The sequence below is a fragment of the Gossypium hirsutum genome, chromosome D01 (assembly GCF_007990345.1).
Source record: "Gossypium hirsutum isolate 1008001.06 chromosome D01, Gossypium_hirsutum_v2.1, whole genome shotgun sequence".
Lineage (NCBI taxonomy): Eukaryota > Viridiplantae > Streptophyta > Magnoliopsida > Malvales > Malvaceae > Gossypium > Gossypium hirsutum.
Window position 1 is genome coordinate 28,412,178 of NC_053437.1, and position 17,199 is coordinate 28,429,376.

The window sequence follows — 17,199 nt, forward strand, 5'->3', positions numbered from 1 at the left end:
GGCCAAACTCAAATTTCTTATCCTTCTACAACAACTCACACAGTGGTTCAGCTACCTTCGAGAAGTTTTTATGAAGCGCCTGTAAAACCCTGCATGGCCAAGAAAAGAACGAATTTCCCTCACAGTGGAGGGATCAGGCAAAGAATTTATAATATCAATTTTGGCCTTATCGACCTTAATTCCTTTAGATGAAACAACATGACCTAGAATTAAACCCTTGTCTATCATAAAATGACACTTTTCATAATTCAAGACAAGATTAAATTCTATGCACCTACTCAAAATTATCGTTAGGTTTTTAAGGCATTCATCAAAACAACTCCCATATACAGTAAAATCATCCATAAAAACTTCGATAATTTTTTCCACATATTCAGAAAATATACTCATCATACATTTTTGGAAGGTGGCTGGCGTATTGCAAAGACCGAATGACATCCTTCTATATGCAAATGTACCGAATGGGCATGTAAAAGTGGTCTTTTCTTGGTCTCCGGTGCGACTGGAATTTGAAAGAAACCTGAGTATCCATCAAGACAACAAAAATGAGTTTTTCTGGCTAATCTTTCAAGCATTTGATCTATAAAAGGAAGAGGGAAATGATCTTTTCTAGTGTATGAATTCAGCTTCCTGTAATCAATGCAGACGCGCCACCCATTTTGTACTCGGGTAGGTACCAAGTCACCTTCAACATTTTTCTTTACTGTCACGCCCGTTTTCTCGGGCACGACCTGAACCGGACTTACCCACCTACTATCAGAAAGAGGGTAAATTACGTCAGCATCTAAAAGCTTGATTATTTCCTTTTTTACTACCTCCATCACATTCGGATTTAGCCATCTTTGCGCCTCTCGCCACGACTTCGTATCTTCCTCCAAGTAGATCCTGTGTGTGCACGTCAAAGGGCTTATCCATTTTAAGTCTGCAATAGTCCAGCCAATCGCCTCCTTATGACTTTTTAGTATATGAACCAAACTTTCCTCTTCATGTGTGGAGAGTCTATTGGAGATTATGACTGGTAGGGTATTACCCTTCCCCAAAAATGCATATTTCAGATGCTCAGGAAGTGGTTTCAACTTCAACTCTGGTGCCTGTATAACAGAAGGTAACAGTTTAGTATTTGGAGATAATAACTCATTAACGAATTCAATTTCATCAAGTTCAGAATCATTTTCATAAATTGACTCATAATTTTCTTCCACCAAAGAGTCAATTATGTCAATACGATTTACGCTCAAGATTTCGCTTGGATGGCTAATGGCGTCGTAAACATTAAATTTTACAATCTCCCCATCAAACTCCATCGTAAGAGTTCCACTTCGAACATCAATTTTAGTACTAGCTGTACTAAGGAACAGTCGACCTAGTAGGAGATCTGAAGATCCAAGAGTGCTATCCTCCTCCATTTTGATCACATAAAAATCTGCAGGGAAAATAAGCTCATTAACTTTTACCAGAACATCCTCGAGGACTCTTTCTGGATGCACAACAGACCTATCCGCCAATTGAATGATAACACCTGCTTTTGTCAAAAAACCCGCATTAAGTGATTCATAAATAGAATATGGCATTATAATTATAGAAGCCCCTAGATCACACATAGCCTTTTTAATTCCCAAATGGCCTATTTTGCATGGTATTGCAAATATGCCCCTATCCTTACATTTTGCCGGCATTTTCCGCTGTAACACTGCGGATCCATTCTCACCAACATTCACACTTTCATTACCTGTTAATTTTCGCTTGTTGGTGCAAAGCTCTTTAAGAAATTTAGCATACCGTGGTATTTGCTTAATGGCGTCCAACAGCGGAATATTGATCTCGACATTCCTAAATGTTTCAAGAATTTCCTTGTCCTCTTTACCTCTTCGACATTGGTTGAATCGTTCTGGAAATGGAGGTTGAATTTTAGGCAATGGAGGCTTCGGTCGGACCTGTTCGTCTTTTTCGGGTTTTTCCTGGGCAATTTCTTGGGCAAGATTCCTGTCAGGAATGGGTTCCAGTACCTTTCCGCTTCGCAACGTCACTGCATTTGCATTTTGCCTAGAGTTTGGTTCTGTTTGTGACGGTAACTTCCCTTGAGAAGTTAATTTCTCGATCGATATGGTCAGCTCTCTGATGGACGCCTCGATTTTCTGTTGGAAATCCTTTGTCTCTTTTTGGAAATTAATAGTTTGCTGTTGAAAATCAAGAACATTAGCTGCTAACTTATTGACCATGGTTTCTAGAAAATTACCTGAACCTTGCAGCTATTGTGAAAACCGATTTTGGTATTGCTGATTATTTCGTAGATTGGCCCCATAACTTAAGTTAGGATGGTCCCTCCACCCTGGGTTGTAGGTATTAGCGTAGGGGTCGTATTGCTTTTGTGGTGGCCCAGGAAAATTTCCCACAGCATCTAGATGGGCCGTGGTTTCATCATACAAACTGGAACATGCATCAGTTGCATGATCAGGTGTAGCACATATTCCGCATAATCGAGCTATCTTCGCTTTTTCTGCAATAAGAGAATTCATCATATTAGTAAGTCTGTCAAATTTATCCTCTAAGGCTGAATTGCTTAGTTGGTGAACCCTTCTAGGGGGTTCAGTATTGGCTCGGAACTGCTGAGAATTTGCAGCCATTGTGGAGATCAAGTCTCTCGCTTGCTGGGGAGTCATGTTGACCAATGCTCCTCCACTAGCAGCGTCTACCATATTCATCTCCATGGGCTTCAAACCTTCGTAAAAATATTGGAGGAGAGATGCTCCGTTATACCATATTGTGGGCAGCTTGCACACAACTTCTTAAACCGCTCCCAATAATCGTAAAGGGACTCAGTTTCTTTTTGCCTTATTCCAACGATCTCTCTTCTTAGCTCAGCTGCTCGAGATGCTTGAAAAAACCTATTCAGAAACAAACGAGATAGATTAGCCCAAGTTGTAATAGATCCAGCTTAGCGGAATCTGCTAGGGAGAAAGGGAAAGCATGCAATTTAATCTGATCCTCAGTTACCCCCTGAGGTTTCATGCTAAGACAAACCATATGAAATTCTTTCAGATGCTTGTGGGGATTTTCATTTTGTAACCCACAAAAATTTGGCAATAACTGGATTAAACCTGACTTCAACTCAAAATCAGAATCCATGGTAGGATACGCGATGTACAATGGCGATTGTTCTGTCGGAGCTTCGGCCAGTTGCCGAATCGTTTGAGCCATTGATTGGTGTGCTAGATTCGGGTTTTCGTTAACCCTAGCGTTAAGCACTTCTTTTGGTGAGTCGACTTCTACTTTTTCGCTTTCAAGTGTTCGAGTAGGGTTTTCGTAACCCTAGACCCAGTTTCGTCATCGACTTCGATTTCTGGCGGTGGGTTACTTTGAGTTCTAACCACCGCTGACTGCTTTTTTCATAACTTTGTCTCCTTGCGATTGGCTCTAACAATCTTCTCAATTTCTGAATCGAACGCCAGAGTACCTGGAGCAGATCGGGTCATAAAAAATAAAAAACAAGATTAGTACGTTGCCAGTCCCCGATAACGGCGCCAAAATTTGATGCGGTCGTTGAAAACACCAAAAATATCCTATCCCTAATAGATAATGAAAAAGAATAGTAAAAGGGAAGTAGGATCAAATCCTCAGGGACTGAACTTGCAAAATATCTTGTTCCGTGAAATCCCAGGCAGAGTCTTGCCCAAGACAACCTGCGTTCCTGGAAAAAATAAAAACAATAACAGAATTAAAGGGTTAAATCTGGAAACAAAAAATAAAATAAAAACAGAATTAAGAATATTGAATCGAAAATTAGAAAAATTAAAAATAGAGTTGAGAGAAAGAAAATTCTTATGGGAGATTCCAGCCTCCAGTTGTCTCGTTCCACCTTGGGTTCAATCCTCGGCTTTTAAATGATCCTTCCCAAACCGAATAAGCCAGTTATAGTGGAAGAGGACGCCTACGACCACCAACTCCAATGATTTAGACTTACGATTTGGTGGAACCTGACTCTAGCTAACAATCGCTTCTGTGGGATCGTCTTATGCTAGATCATCGCTTCTGTGGGATCATCTTATGCTAGATCAACGCTTCTCAATGGCGAATCCCACGCCATTTTGTCTTTTGGGCTCGCCAACATTTGACGCAGTAAGCTAACGAACCGACTGTGCAACCTTCCCAAAACATACAAAGCGGCCGCCTTTGCATACGTTGAAAAGCTTACTTCTTAAGGGACATGGACGGAAGTGTCAGCCCCGTAGTGCGGAGAAACGATGAATACTCGTTGAGAAGGCTAAGTACGGATTCTAAGCCTCAAGAACCCTTTTGGGGATTTTTGACAACCTTCGGCTAGATGGGTTTAGTGGCTCATGGTTGTGCTAGAAAAGAAAATGAATAAAATAAAAATAAAGATTTTATTGAAAGGAAGTATGAAAAGAACAAAAGCCTAGACTTTTGGGGAGAGAGTGTTTACAGAAAAAGAAAAGATGGGATCCTCTTTTGAGTCACTTCACCCCCTATTTATAGTGCTAGGGGAGATATTCTAATCCTACTTAAATTCCTAAAAGATAAATACATTTAATTGAAGATAAATAAAGATAAAATAAAATCCTAAAAATAATCTTTAATAATTATCTCAATATTAATTATCCTAATATAATTAAAATAGAGTTTAATAGAATAAAATCTATTCTTTTTGCATTTCAACCCTTGTGTCCTCCATGCTTGCAGTTTTGGCACCAACTTTTCCTTGTGTTGCACATTGGCCCATTTTATTTCTAAATTCACGCTTTTGGCCATTAATTTCACTTTTGCCTCAAATTTAGTCCCTATGAGATAAAAGATCATAAATAGCTCAAATTAGCAGGATTATACTCAGAATAAATACATAATTAATACATAAAAATATTTTATTCTAGAGTGTTATCAGTAATGTGCCCAATTTGAAGTAAAAACTATTTCAGTTGTTCTATGATAGTCCACTAGGGAGTCATTCGAGAGTTCATGCAACAACTAAGAGGATCAGTAGATAAATCTATTGGAAGGGTCTTTCCAAGGATATTAAAAATGGTGGTCAGAGAATGTGGCATTTGTCAATGATGTAAGTCAGAAACGGTGGCGCCTTTGGGTCTATTGCAACCTTTACTAATATCGGAGCGAACTTAGTTTTCTGTGTCTATGGATTTCATAGAAGGTTTACCTTGTTCCAAAGGGAAGAATGTTGTTTTTGTTGTGGTATATCGTCTCACAAAGTATGCTCATTTCATGACTTTATCTCATCTCTATATTGCTATGATTATTGCTCAACTATTCCTAGATAATGTCTACAAGCTACATGGAATGTCAGAATCTATTATATTCGATAGAGATAAGGTGTTTATCAACCATTTTTAGCAAGACTTGTTCAAGAAGGTGGGAACAAAGCTTTACCTTTCCTTTGCATATTATCCGGAGACCGATAGTCAAACAGAGGTGCTGAATCAGTACTTGGAAGGCTATCTTCGATGTATGACCGGGGAGAGACTTCAAGACTGGATCAGTCGGTTATCCTAAGCTGAATGGTGGTATAATTCTACTTTTCATTTGGCTATTCAGAGCACACCCTATGAGGCCTTATATGGCCAATCCCCCATCACCACACACCTTACTTAGTTGGAGTCTCCTTAGTGGCTATTGTGGATAGAAGTTTACAAGATAGAGAAGTTGCTCGACAATTGCTAAAATTTTATCTAAAATGGGCCCAAGATAGAATGAGACAACATGCAAATAATCACATAACATATCGACAATTTGTAGTAGGTATAACACCCCGAACCCGAGTCCGACACCGGAGTCGAACACGAGGTGTTAACAAACTTTGAAAAATTTCCAGACACTGCCCAATCTGTGTACTAGTCGCTTTAAAAATCATATCTTGAGCTTCACAACTCGAAAATCAGTTTCGTGATTTTTTCCTGAAACTAGACTCATATACCCATCTACATATTTTTTTCTAGAATTTTTGATCGGGCCAATTAGTACAGTTTATTAGTTAAAGTCTCCCATGTTACAGGAATCGACTACCCTGACCTTTGCGCATTACGACTTGGATATCTCCTTATACAGGGCTCCAATACTGATGCTGTTTGTTTCTATAGAAACTAGACTCAGAGAGGAATCTATACATATATGGTATGACTCCTAATTATCTCTGGTTAATTTATAATCAATTTCCAAAGTCGGAACAAGGAACCCAGAACCCGTTCTGACCCTGTCTCACGAGAACCTTAATATCTCTTAACATACTGTCCGTATGATTGTTTCGTTACTTTCCTATGAAAGTAGATTCTTCAAGGTTTGTTTACATAATTTATTCACTATTTAATTCCATTCCTACTATTTTTAGTGATTTTCCAAATCTACGTCACTGATGCTGTCAGCATCTACCTTTAAGGTAGGCTTTACCTATTTCATGGTTCAACTAGCCCTTTTTGCATACATAGCACAATTTATGAAAGTGATTAACCATCCCCGTGGCCAATCCTTGTCAAGCATATCCACACTAAATGATTATAACATTATACTTAAACACATATAAGCCATTTTCACATGGCTATCCAAAACTTATACATCACATAAAGTACTCGAAAAACAACAATGGGTCGTCCTAAACATGCCATATCAAAATTCAACCAAAAGAGTACCCAAAAGAGCCTTTGATAGTGTGGGCGACTTCGACTTCAAGATCCCGAGTCCGATAGCTGGAGAACCAAAAATCTATAAAACAGAGGAGCAATGGAACGAAGTAAGCAATTTATGCTTAGTAAGTTTTGAGCAAGGAATTCCAGCATAACGAAAGAATAGCACACATTTAGCTAAACGGAATATTTCATAATACACAATTTTCCGACATCAAACTTACTTCACAACGTTAACCCTTATGTACATACACAAAAGACCAACTTAGCCGAAGGCCGGTAGCTCGTTCATCAACTGAGCGAATATTTATTTGTAAGGGCTCGATTAAATTCAACACATACGTAACATATCCCAATATTGGGATGTTTTTCGAGTATTAGCTGAAATTTTACAGCAAGCTCATTCATTACCAAAATCACGTACCTTCGGAATTTAACCGGATATAGCTCCTCGTTCAAGTGCCTTCGGGACATAGCCCGGTTATAGTAACTCATACAATGCCTTCGGGACTTAACCCGGATTTTTAAAACTCGCACGAATGCCTTCGGGACTTAACCCGGAATTAGTATCTCGCACAAAGGCCTTCGGGACTTAACCCGGAATTAATAACTCGCACAAATGCCTTCGGATCTTAGTCCGGATATAGTCACTTAGCACAAAGCCTTCGGGACTTAGCCCGGACAGCATTCAATTAATCATGCACATCTAACAATAATTCATGGCACATTCGTATTTCTTTTTCATTAGCAAAACTCAAACACAAGGCACATACCATCCTTGCACATTCGGCTCAATAGCCACACATAGAGCATGATTTTAATTTGCTTAAAACATGATTTAATCACATCGTAATTTAAGCTCTCTTACTCAAGAACTTACCTCGGGTGTTGTCGAACGATTCCGCTAACTATTCGACCACTTTTTCCTTCCCTTTATCGGATTTATTTCCCCTTTGCTCTTGAGCTTAATTAAACAAATAAATTGATTTCATCATTTAGGCATCAAAAAAAAGATGAACACGAAGCACTTAGCCCATATTTATACATTAGACATTAAAGTCACATACATGTGAAATCATGCATCAACACAACATATTAGCTAATTTTTCCCCCTTGGCCGAATATGCATGTCTATTTTTGGGGTAAATTTCAACACTTAATACACACATATACACACTAGTAAAGCATCCTCTCCCTTCCCATCGATTTAACACATGCATTGCTCATTAACATGTAAAAGTTACATTCGGCCTTAGCACACAACTTGCTAGCCGATTCTTCTCCATTTAGCAACCAATGCACATATGTGCTCACACAAAAATGCTAAAAAGGAGGTTCAAGAATCATCAAGTCATCATCACATGCATCATTAACAAACTTCATATTTAGCATGCAATGGCATTAACACAACCTCCACCTAGGCCGAATTTTAACTCATCCTCTTGCCTCATCACCACCACATCAAACATCACCCAAGAATGATGCATCCATGGTCAAATGTCATTTCCATCACATAGCAAGATTTAGACCATGGGCTAGGTAGAACTCAAGCTAACAACTAAAACATGCATGCATCTCATGGAACATCATCAAACATACCTTAGCCTAGCTACATGCATGGCCGAACCTCTTCACCTTTCTTCTTCCTTCCTCCTTAAAATTATTGGCCAAGGATGAACCAAAGGATGAGAAATTTTTTTCTTTTGTTTTTCTTTCTAGTTTCGGCAAGTATGAAGATGAGAAAAGGATGAACAAAAATTCTCTCCTTTCTTTTCTTTAGCTCACGGCAATGGGGGGGGAACAAACAACTACACACACATTTTTTTTTTGTATTCACCATACTCCTTTTCATTATTTTATGCCCATGCCCCTTATTTTATTTGTTTTATCCCAACATTTTATGACACAAATTAACATATTTTATTTGTGCCATACTTATGCCATAATTTCCATAAAAAAAATTGCACAATTGCTCATCATGCCCATCATGGCCGGCCACCTTGTTTTAAGGTGGGAAATTTGACATGCAAATCCACCTATTTCATACTATAAGTTATTTGGCCACTACAAATTAGCCTATAGCATTTGCAAAAATTTTCACATGAGTCACATTTCAAAATTTCACTCACAATTGGCAAAATCAAAGCATGAAATTTTCACACATGCACTTTCACATGAAATAAACATAGGATATAACATCTAATTATTATTGTGACTCGGTTTAGCGGTCCCGAAACCACTTCCCGACTAGGGTCAATTTTGGGCTGTCACAACTCTCCCCCACTTAAGAAATTTTCGTCCCCGAAAATCTTACCGGTGAATAGGTTTGGGTATCGCTCTTTCATCGAGCTCTCGGTCTCCCAAGTAGCTTCCTCGATACCGTGTTTGAGCCATAACACCTTTACTAGCGGAACTCTTTTGTTTCGCAACTCCTTCACTTCACGAGCTAGGATACGCATCGGTTCTTCTTCATAGCTCATATCGTCTTGAATTTCAACCTCTGATGGGCTAATTATGTGCGATGGATCAGATCGATAGCGTCGAAGCATCGAAACATGAAAGACGTCGTGAATCTTTTCAAGCTCAGGGGGCAAAATCAATCTATACGCAACCGGACCAACTCGTTCGGAGATTTCGTATGGCCCAATGAATCTTGGGTTCAACTTGCCCTTACGGCCAAACCTGAGTATCTTTTTCCAAGGTGAAACCTTAAGGAACACTTTGTCTCCCACCTGATACTCGATGTCTTTTCGTTTCAAATCCGCGTACGACTTCTGACGATCTGTGGCTACCTTCAGACTTTCACGGATTACCTTTACTTTCTGTTCAGCATCTTTAATCAAATCAACTCCGAAAATTTTACTTTCACCGAGCTCGGTCCAAAACAATGGTGTACGGCATTTACGACCGTACAAAGCCTCGTAAGGTGCCATCTTAATACTTGATTGAAAACTATTGTTGTAAGCGAATTCAATCAAAGGTAAATACCGTTCCCATGAACTACTGAACTCGAGGATGCAACATCTCAACATATCCTCAAGTATCTGAATTATCCGCTCGGATTGACCATCGGTTTGGGGGTGAAAAGCAGTGTTAAAATGCAGCTTGGTACCCAGAGCTTCTTGCAATTTCTTCCAAAATCGTGAGGTGAATCTCGGATCTCTATCCGACACGATAGAAACAGGTACCCCGTGTAATCTCACAATTTGATAAACGTACAATTCAGCTAGTTTATCCAATGAAAAATCCGTACGTACGGGGATGAAATGAGCCGACTTAGTCAGTCTATCAACAACAACCCATATCGCATCCTTCTTACTTGCTGACAAGGGCAGTCCGGACACAAAGTTCATTGTGACTCGATCCCATTTCCACTCGGGTATCATGATCGGCTGGAGTAATCCTGAAGGCACTTGATGTTCCGCTTTCACTTGTTGACATATTAAACATCTCGAAACAAAGTCGGAGATGTCCCGTTTCATACCATGCCACCAAAATTGACGTTTCAAATCGTTGTACATTTTCGTACTCCCCGAGTGAATTGACATTAGGCTACAATGGGCTTCGTTCAGAATCATCGAAATGAGTTCCGAATTCCTTGGAACACACAAACGATTTCTGAACCTCAAACAATCATCATCATCAATTTGAAACTCCGATTCCTCGTTCGGAACACACTTAGCCCGTTTTGCAACCAATTCATCATCGACTTTCTGAGCTTCACGAATTTGGTGAGTCAATAATGGTTTAGCTTTTAATTCAGCTACTAACACATTGTCTGGTAGAACAGACAAATGCACGTTCATCGCTCGTAAAGCAAACAATGACTTCCGGCTTAAGGCGTCCGCAACTACGTTAGCCTTTCCCGGGTGGTAATCAATGACAAGCTCGTAATCTTTCAACAACTCAAGCCAACGTCTTTGTCGCAGATTCAAGTCTCGTTGAGTCATCAAATATTTGAGACTTTTGTGATCCGAAAATACATGGCACTTCTCACCAAACAGATAATGTCGCCATATTTTTAAAGCAAACACGATGGCAGCTAGTTCGAGATCATGGGTCGGATAATTCCTCTCGTGTGGCTTCAATTGTCTCGACGCATAGGCCACGACTCGACCTTCTTGCATCAATACGCAACCCAACCCAAGTAGGGATGCGTCACTATAAATGACAAACTCTTTACCTGATTCGGGTTGCACCAAAATTGGAGCTTCAGTCAAATGAGTTTTCAGTTGGTCGAAACTTTTCTGACATTTCTCCGTCCACTCGAACTTAACATCCTTTTGAAGTAGCTTCGTCATTGGTGTGGCTATCATCAAGAAACCTTTGACAAATCATCGATAATAACCGGCGAGCCCCAAAAAGCTCCGAACTTCAGTAATATTTCTCGGAGGTTTCCAGTCAAGTATGGCTGAAATTTTGTTCGGGTCAACTCGAATACCCGACGCGGATACCACATGACCCAAGAAGCTAACCTCTCTTAACCAGAACTCACACTTACTGAACTTAGCATATAACTGCTTATCCCGCAAAATTTGCAGCACTAGCCTCAGATGCTCAGCATGTTCGGTCTCATCTCTTGAATAGACCAAAATGTCATCAATGAACACAACTACGAACCGATCTAAATACGGTCTGAAGATCCGATTCATCAAATCCATAAATACTGCAGGGGCATTAGTGAGCCCAAACGGCATCACTAAGAATTCGTAGTGACCATATCTCGTTCTGAAGGCAGTTTTGGGAATATCTGAATCTCGAATTCGCAACTGATAATAGCCCGATCTCAAATCTATTTTTGAGAACACTGAGGCTCCCTTCAGTTGGTCGAACAAATCATCGATGCGCGGAAACGGATATTTGTTCTTTATCGTCACTTTATTCAGCTGACGATAGTCAATGCACAACCTCATGGTTCCGTCCTTCTTTTTCACGAACAATACTGGTGCACCCCAAGGTGAGAAACTTGGTCGAGCGAAACCTCTATCCGTCAGTTCTTGCAACTGAGCTTTCAACTCCTTTAACTCGGTTGGTGCCATACGATACGGAGCTATCGAAATCGGCGTAGTCCCAGGTACAAGCTCAATACCAAACTCTACCTCCCGAACAGGTGGTAAACCCGGTAATTCTTCCGGAAAAACATCCGGGTATTCACAAGCCACCGGCACAGATTTGGGTTTCTTTTCTAATTCTTTGTCATCAAGTACATACGCAAGGTATGCTTCGCACCCTTTTCTTACATATTTCTGTGCCAACATTGCTGATATTACAGCTGGCATCCCCTCCAAGTCCGCAGACTCAATTCGGATTACTTCGTTATTTGCGCACCTCAAATCAATAGTCTTGCTCTTGCAATTCACAACCGCATCATGCGCGGTCAACCAATCCAACCCAAGGATAACATCAAATTCATCAAACGGCAAAAGCATCAAGTCCGCCGGAAAACAGGAACCTCGAATTTCCAGGGGACATTTCTTACACACTTTGTCGACAAGCACGTAACGACCCAAGGGATTTGACACCCGAATTACGAACTCAGTAGACTCAATAGGTAAAGTCTTACTGGATGCTAAGGTTTCACATATGTAAGAATGAGTAGAACCGGGGTCAATCAAAGCAATTACATTAGTATCAAAGAGAGTGAATGTACCGGTAATAACATCAGGCGAAGAAGCATCCTCGCGGGCACGTATAGCATAAGCTCTAGCAGGCGCACGAGCTTCGGATCTGGTTATATCATCTCTAGATCCTCTCTGACCACCACCAGTATTGTTCGCATTTCCAGATGGTCTACCCCGAGCAGTGGTAGCACCCGGTCTCCCACTCTGATTTACATTCTGTTCCGACAACCTCGGGCAATCTTTAATGAAGTGGTCAACTGATCCGCATTTGTAATAGGAGCGGTCAGGGAATCTACAACTCCCCGAATGCCATTTACCGCAATATCGACATTTCGTTCTATCTCGACGTTCATTCCCAACACTGGCGACCGAAGTGCCTCGTGTACCCACAGGGGGTCGATCACGATCTCGTCTAAAAAAGCCCGAAGTGCCTCTAAACTGGCCCGCATCTTCCCGAAATCTCTTCGATGCCTGTTGAAGAGACCTTCCCGAGGATCTTTTACGAAACTCTCCAGTTCCCTCATCAACTCTTTGCTTTTCTTTTCTAAGCTCTTCGGCTTTATAAGCTCGTTCAACAAGTACCACGAACTCTCGTATTTCAAGAACGCCAACGAACATTTTTATATCTTCATTCAGCCCATCCTCGAAGCGTTTACACATAATAGCTTCGGACGAAACACATTCCTGAGCGTATTTGCTAAGTCTAACAAATTTTCGCTCGTAATCAGTAACCGACATGGAGCCTTGCTTAAGCTCAAGAAATTCCTTCCGTTTTTGATCAACAAACCTCTGACTGATATACTTTTTCCGAAACTCAGTTTGGAAAAACTCCCAAGTTACTTGCTCTCGGGGCACAACGGAAGTCAGAGTACTCCACCAATAGTAGGCAGAATCACGTAGCAAGGAGATAGCACACTTTAGGCATTCATCGGGTGTACAAGATAGCTCATCGAGTACCCGGATAGTGTTGTCCAACCAAAATTCAGCTTGCTCGGCATCATCGCTATCCATAGCCTTAAATTCAGTAGCCCCATGTTTTCGGATTCTGTCAACTGGGGGCTTATTTGACCTTATTTGGTCAGTTACCGGTGGTATTGTAGGTACGGGGGTAGTATTTGTCGGGAATGGAGGTTGTGGAACAGCCATATTAGTTCGAATGTATTGGTTGAACCAATCATTCATCACGCTATAGAATGCTTGTCTAGCTTCATCATTCGGATTACTAGCATTAGGTTGAGAGTCTGCAGGCACTGTCCCTTGTGCGGGAGCAGGCGCTACACTCTCAAGATCATCAGCTACCTCTCGGTCACGATCGGGATCCATTACTATATTTACAATTGTCAGAAATCACCACACTATCAAGTAATCACATAAAATGGCATGTATAGCTAGACCCAACACATTACGGTAGTCCTAGAATCGACTAAACCGTAGCTCTGATACCAATAAAATGTAACACCCCGAACCCGAGTCCGACACCGGAGTCGAACACGAGGTGTTAACAAACTTTGAAAAATTTCCAGACACTGCCCAATCTGTGTACTAGTCGCTTTAAAAATCATATCTTGAGCTTCACAACTCGAAAATCAGTTTCGTGATTTTTCCCTGAAACTAGACTCATATGCCCATCTACATATTTTTTTCTAGAATTTTTGATCGGGCCAATTAGTACAGTTTATTAGTTAAAGTCTCCCATGTTACAGGAATCGACTACCCTGACCTTTGCGCATTACGACTTGGATATCTCCTTATACAGGGCTCCAATACTGATGCTGTTTGTTTCTATAGAAACTAGACTCAGAGAGGAATCTATACATATATGGTATGACTCCTAATTATCTCTGGTTAATTTATAATCAATTTCCAAAGTCGGAACAAGGAACCCAGAACCCGTTCTGACCCTGTCTCACGAGAACCTTAATATCTCTTAACATACTGTCCGTATGATTGTTTCGTTACTTTCCTATGAAAGTAGATTCTTCAAGGTTTGTTTACATAATTTATTCACTATTTAATTCCATTCCTACTATTTTTAGTGATTTTCCAAATCTACGTCACTGATGCTGTCAGCATCTACCTTTAAGGTAGGCTTTACCTATTTCATGGTTCAACTAGCCCTTTTTGCATACATAGCACAATTTATGAAAGTGATTAACCATCCCCGTGGCCAATCCTTGTCAAGCATATCCACACTAAATGATTATAACATTATACTTAAACACATATAAGCCATTTTCACATGGCTATCCAAAACTTATACATCACATAAAGTACTCGAAAAACAACAATGGGTCGTCCTAAACATGCCATATCAAAATTCAACCAAAAGAGTACCCAAAAGAGCCTTTGATAGTGTGGGCGACTTCGACTTCAAGATCCCGAGTCCGATAGCTGGAGAACCAAAAATCTATAAAACAGAGGAGCAATGGAACGAAGTAAGCAATTTATGCTTAGTAAGTTTTGAGCAAGGAATTCCAGCATAACGAAAGAATAGCACACATTTAGCTAAACGGAATATTTCATAATACACAATTTTCCGACATCAAACTTACTTCACAACGTTAACCCTTATGTACATACACAAAAGACCAACTTAGCCGAAGGCCGGTAGCTCGTTCATCAACTGAGCGAATATTTATTTGTAAGGGCTCGATTAAATTCAACACATACGTAACATATCCCAATATTGGGATGTTTTTCGAGTATTAGCTGAAATTTTACAGCAAGCTCATTCATTACCAAAATCACGTACCTTCGGAATTTAACCGGATATAGCTCCTCGTTCAAGTGCCTTCGGGACATAGCCCGGTTATAGTAACTCATACAATGCCTTCGGGACTTAACCCGGATTTTTAAAACTCGCACGAATGCCTTCGGGACTTAACCCGGAATTAGTATCTCGCACAAAGGCCTTCGGGACTTAACCCGGAATTAATAACTCGCACAAATGCCTTCGGATCTTAGTCCGGATATAGTCACTTAGCACAAAGCCTTCGGGACTTAGCCCGGACAGCATTCAATTAATCATGCACATCTAACAATAATTCATGGCACATTCGTATTTCTTTTTCATTAGCAAAACTCAAACACAAGGCACATACCATCCTTGCACATTCGGCTCAATAGCCACACATAGAGCATGATTTTAATTTGCTTAAAACATGATTTAATCACATCGTAATTTAAGCTCTCTTACTCAAGAACTTACCTCGGGTGTTGTCGAACGATTCCGCTAACTATTCGACCACTTTTTCCTTCCCTTTATCGGATTTATTTCCCCTTTGCTCTTGAGCTTAATTAAACAAATAAATTGATTTCATCATTTAGGCATCAAAAAAAAGATGAACACGAAGCACTTAGCCCATATTTATACATTAGACATTAAAGTCACATACATGTGAAATCATGCATCAACACAACATATTAGCTAATTTTTCCCCCTTGGCCGAATATGCATGTCTATTTTTGGGGTAAATTTCAACACTTAATACACACATATACACACTAGTAAAGCATCCTCTCCCTTCCCATCGATTTAACACATGCATTGCTCATTAACATGTAAAAGTTACATTCGGCCTTAGCACACAACTTGCTAGCCGATTCTTCTCCATTTAGCAACCAATGCACATATGTGCTCACACAAAAATGCTAAAAAGGAGGTTCAAGAATCATCAAGTCATCATCACATGCATCATTAACAAACTTCATATTTAGCATGCAATGGCATTAACACAACCTCCACCTAGGCCGAATTTTAACTCATCCTCTTGCCTCATCACCACCACATCAAACATCACCCAAGAATGATGCATCCATGGTCAAATGTCATTTCCATCACATAGCAAGATTTAGACCATGGGCTAGGTAGAACTCAAGCTAACAACTAAAACATGCATGCATCTCATGGAACATCATCAAACATACCTTAGCCTAGCTACATGCATGGCCGAACCTCTTCACCTTTCTTCTTCCTTCCTCCTTAAAATTATTGGCCAAGGATGAACCAAAGGATGAGAAATTTTTTTCTTTTGTTTTTCTTTCTAGTTTCGGCAAGTATGAAGATGAGAAAAGGATGAACAAAAATTCTCTCCTTTCTTTTCTTTAGCTCACGGCAATGGGGGGGGAACAAACAACTACACACACATTTTTTTTTGTATTCACCATACTCCTTTTCATTATTTTATGCCCATGCCCCTTATTTTATTTGTTTTATCCCAACATTTTATGACACAAATTAACATATTTTATTTGTGCCATACTTATGCCATAATTTCCATAAAAAAATTGCACAATTGCTCATCATGCCCATCATGGCCGGCCACCTTGTTTTAAGGTGGGAAATTTGACATGCAAATCCACCTATTTCATACTATAAGTTATTTGGCCACTACAAATTAGCCTATAGCATTTGCAAAAATTTTCACATGAGTCACATTTCAAAATTTCACTCACAATTGGCAAAATCAAAGCATGAAATTTTCACACATGCACTTTCACATGAAATAAACATAGGATATAACATCTAATTATTATTGTGACTCGGTTTAGCGGTCCCGAAACCACTTCCCGACTAGGGTCAATTTTGGGCTGTCACAGTAGGAGATTGGGTATACCTCAAACTTTAGCCTTACAGACAACATTCTTTCAAGGTGCTAAACAAAAAATTAGCTCATAAGTATTTTGGGCCATATAAGGTGGATAGTAGGGTTGGGAAGGTTGCATATAGACTGCAATTACCACAAGGATCAAAGGCTATCCTACATTCCATGTCTCCCAACTTAAAAAACATGTTGGCAATGCTCTTACACAAGCTTCTCTGAGTGGTGGATAACCATGTGTCATGGGTCAATGAACCTATTCAAATCTCAGACAGAAGAATTGTGAAGCGGGGAAAAGTGGCTACAACTGAGGTTTTGGTCAAATGGGAAAAC

The 17,199-nt window shown here is 40.1% G+C and overlaps 1 protein-coding gene across 1 annotated transcript; it reads right to left on the bottom strand.

Annotated features, from left to right (window-relative positions):
* Nucleotides 1-389: 389 nt before the first annotated feature.
* Nucleotides 390-2,219, bottom strand: LOC121213574 (uncharacterized). Its single transcript, XM_041086364.1, has one exon. The coding sequence runs from the start codon at nucleotides 2,217-2,219 to the stop codon at nucleotides 390-392; it is 1,830 nt and encodes a 609-aa protein (XP_040942298.1).
* Between the last annotated feature and the right edge of the window lie 14,980 nt (nucleotides 2,220-17,199).

Bases quoted from the DNA above. Each gene is read 5' to 3' on its own strand.
- LOC121213574 (XM_041086364.1), bottom strand. From the start codon at position 2,219: ATGGTCAATAAGTTAGCAGCTAATGTTCTTGATTTTCAACAGCAAACT.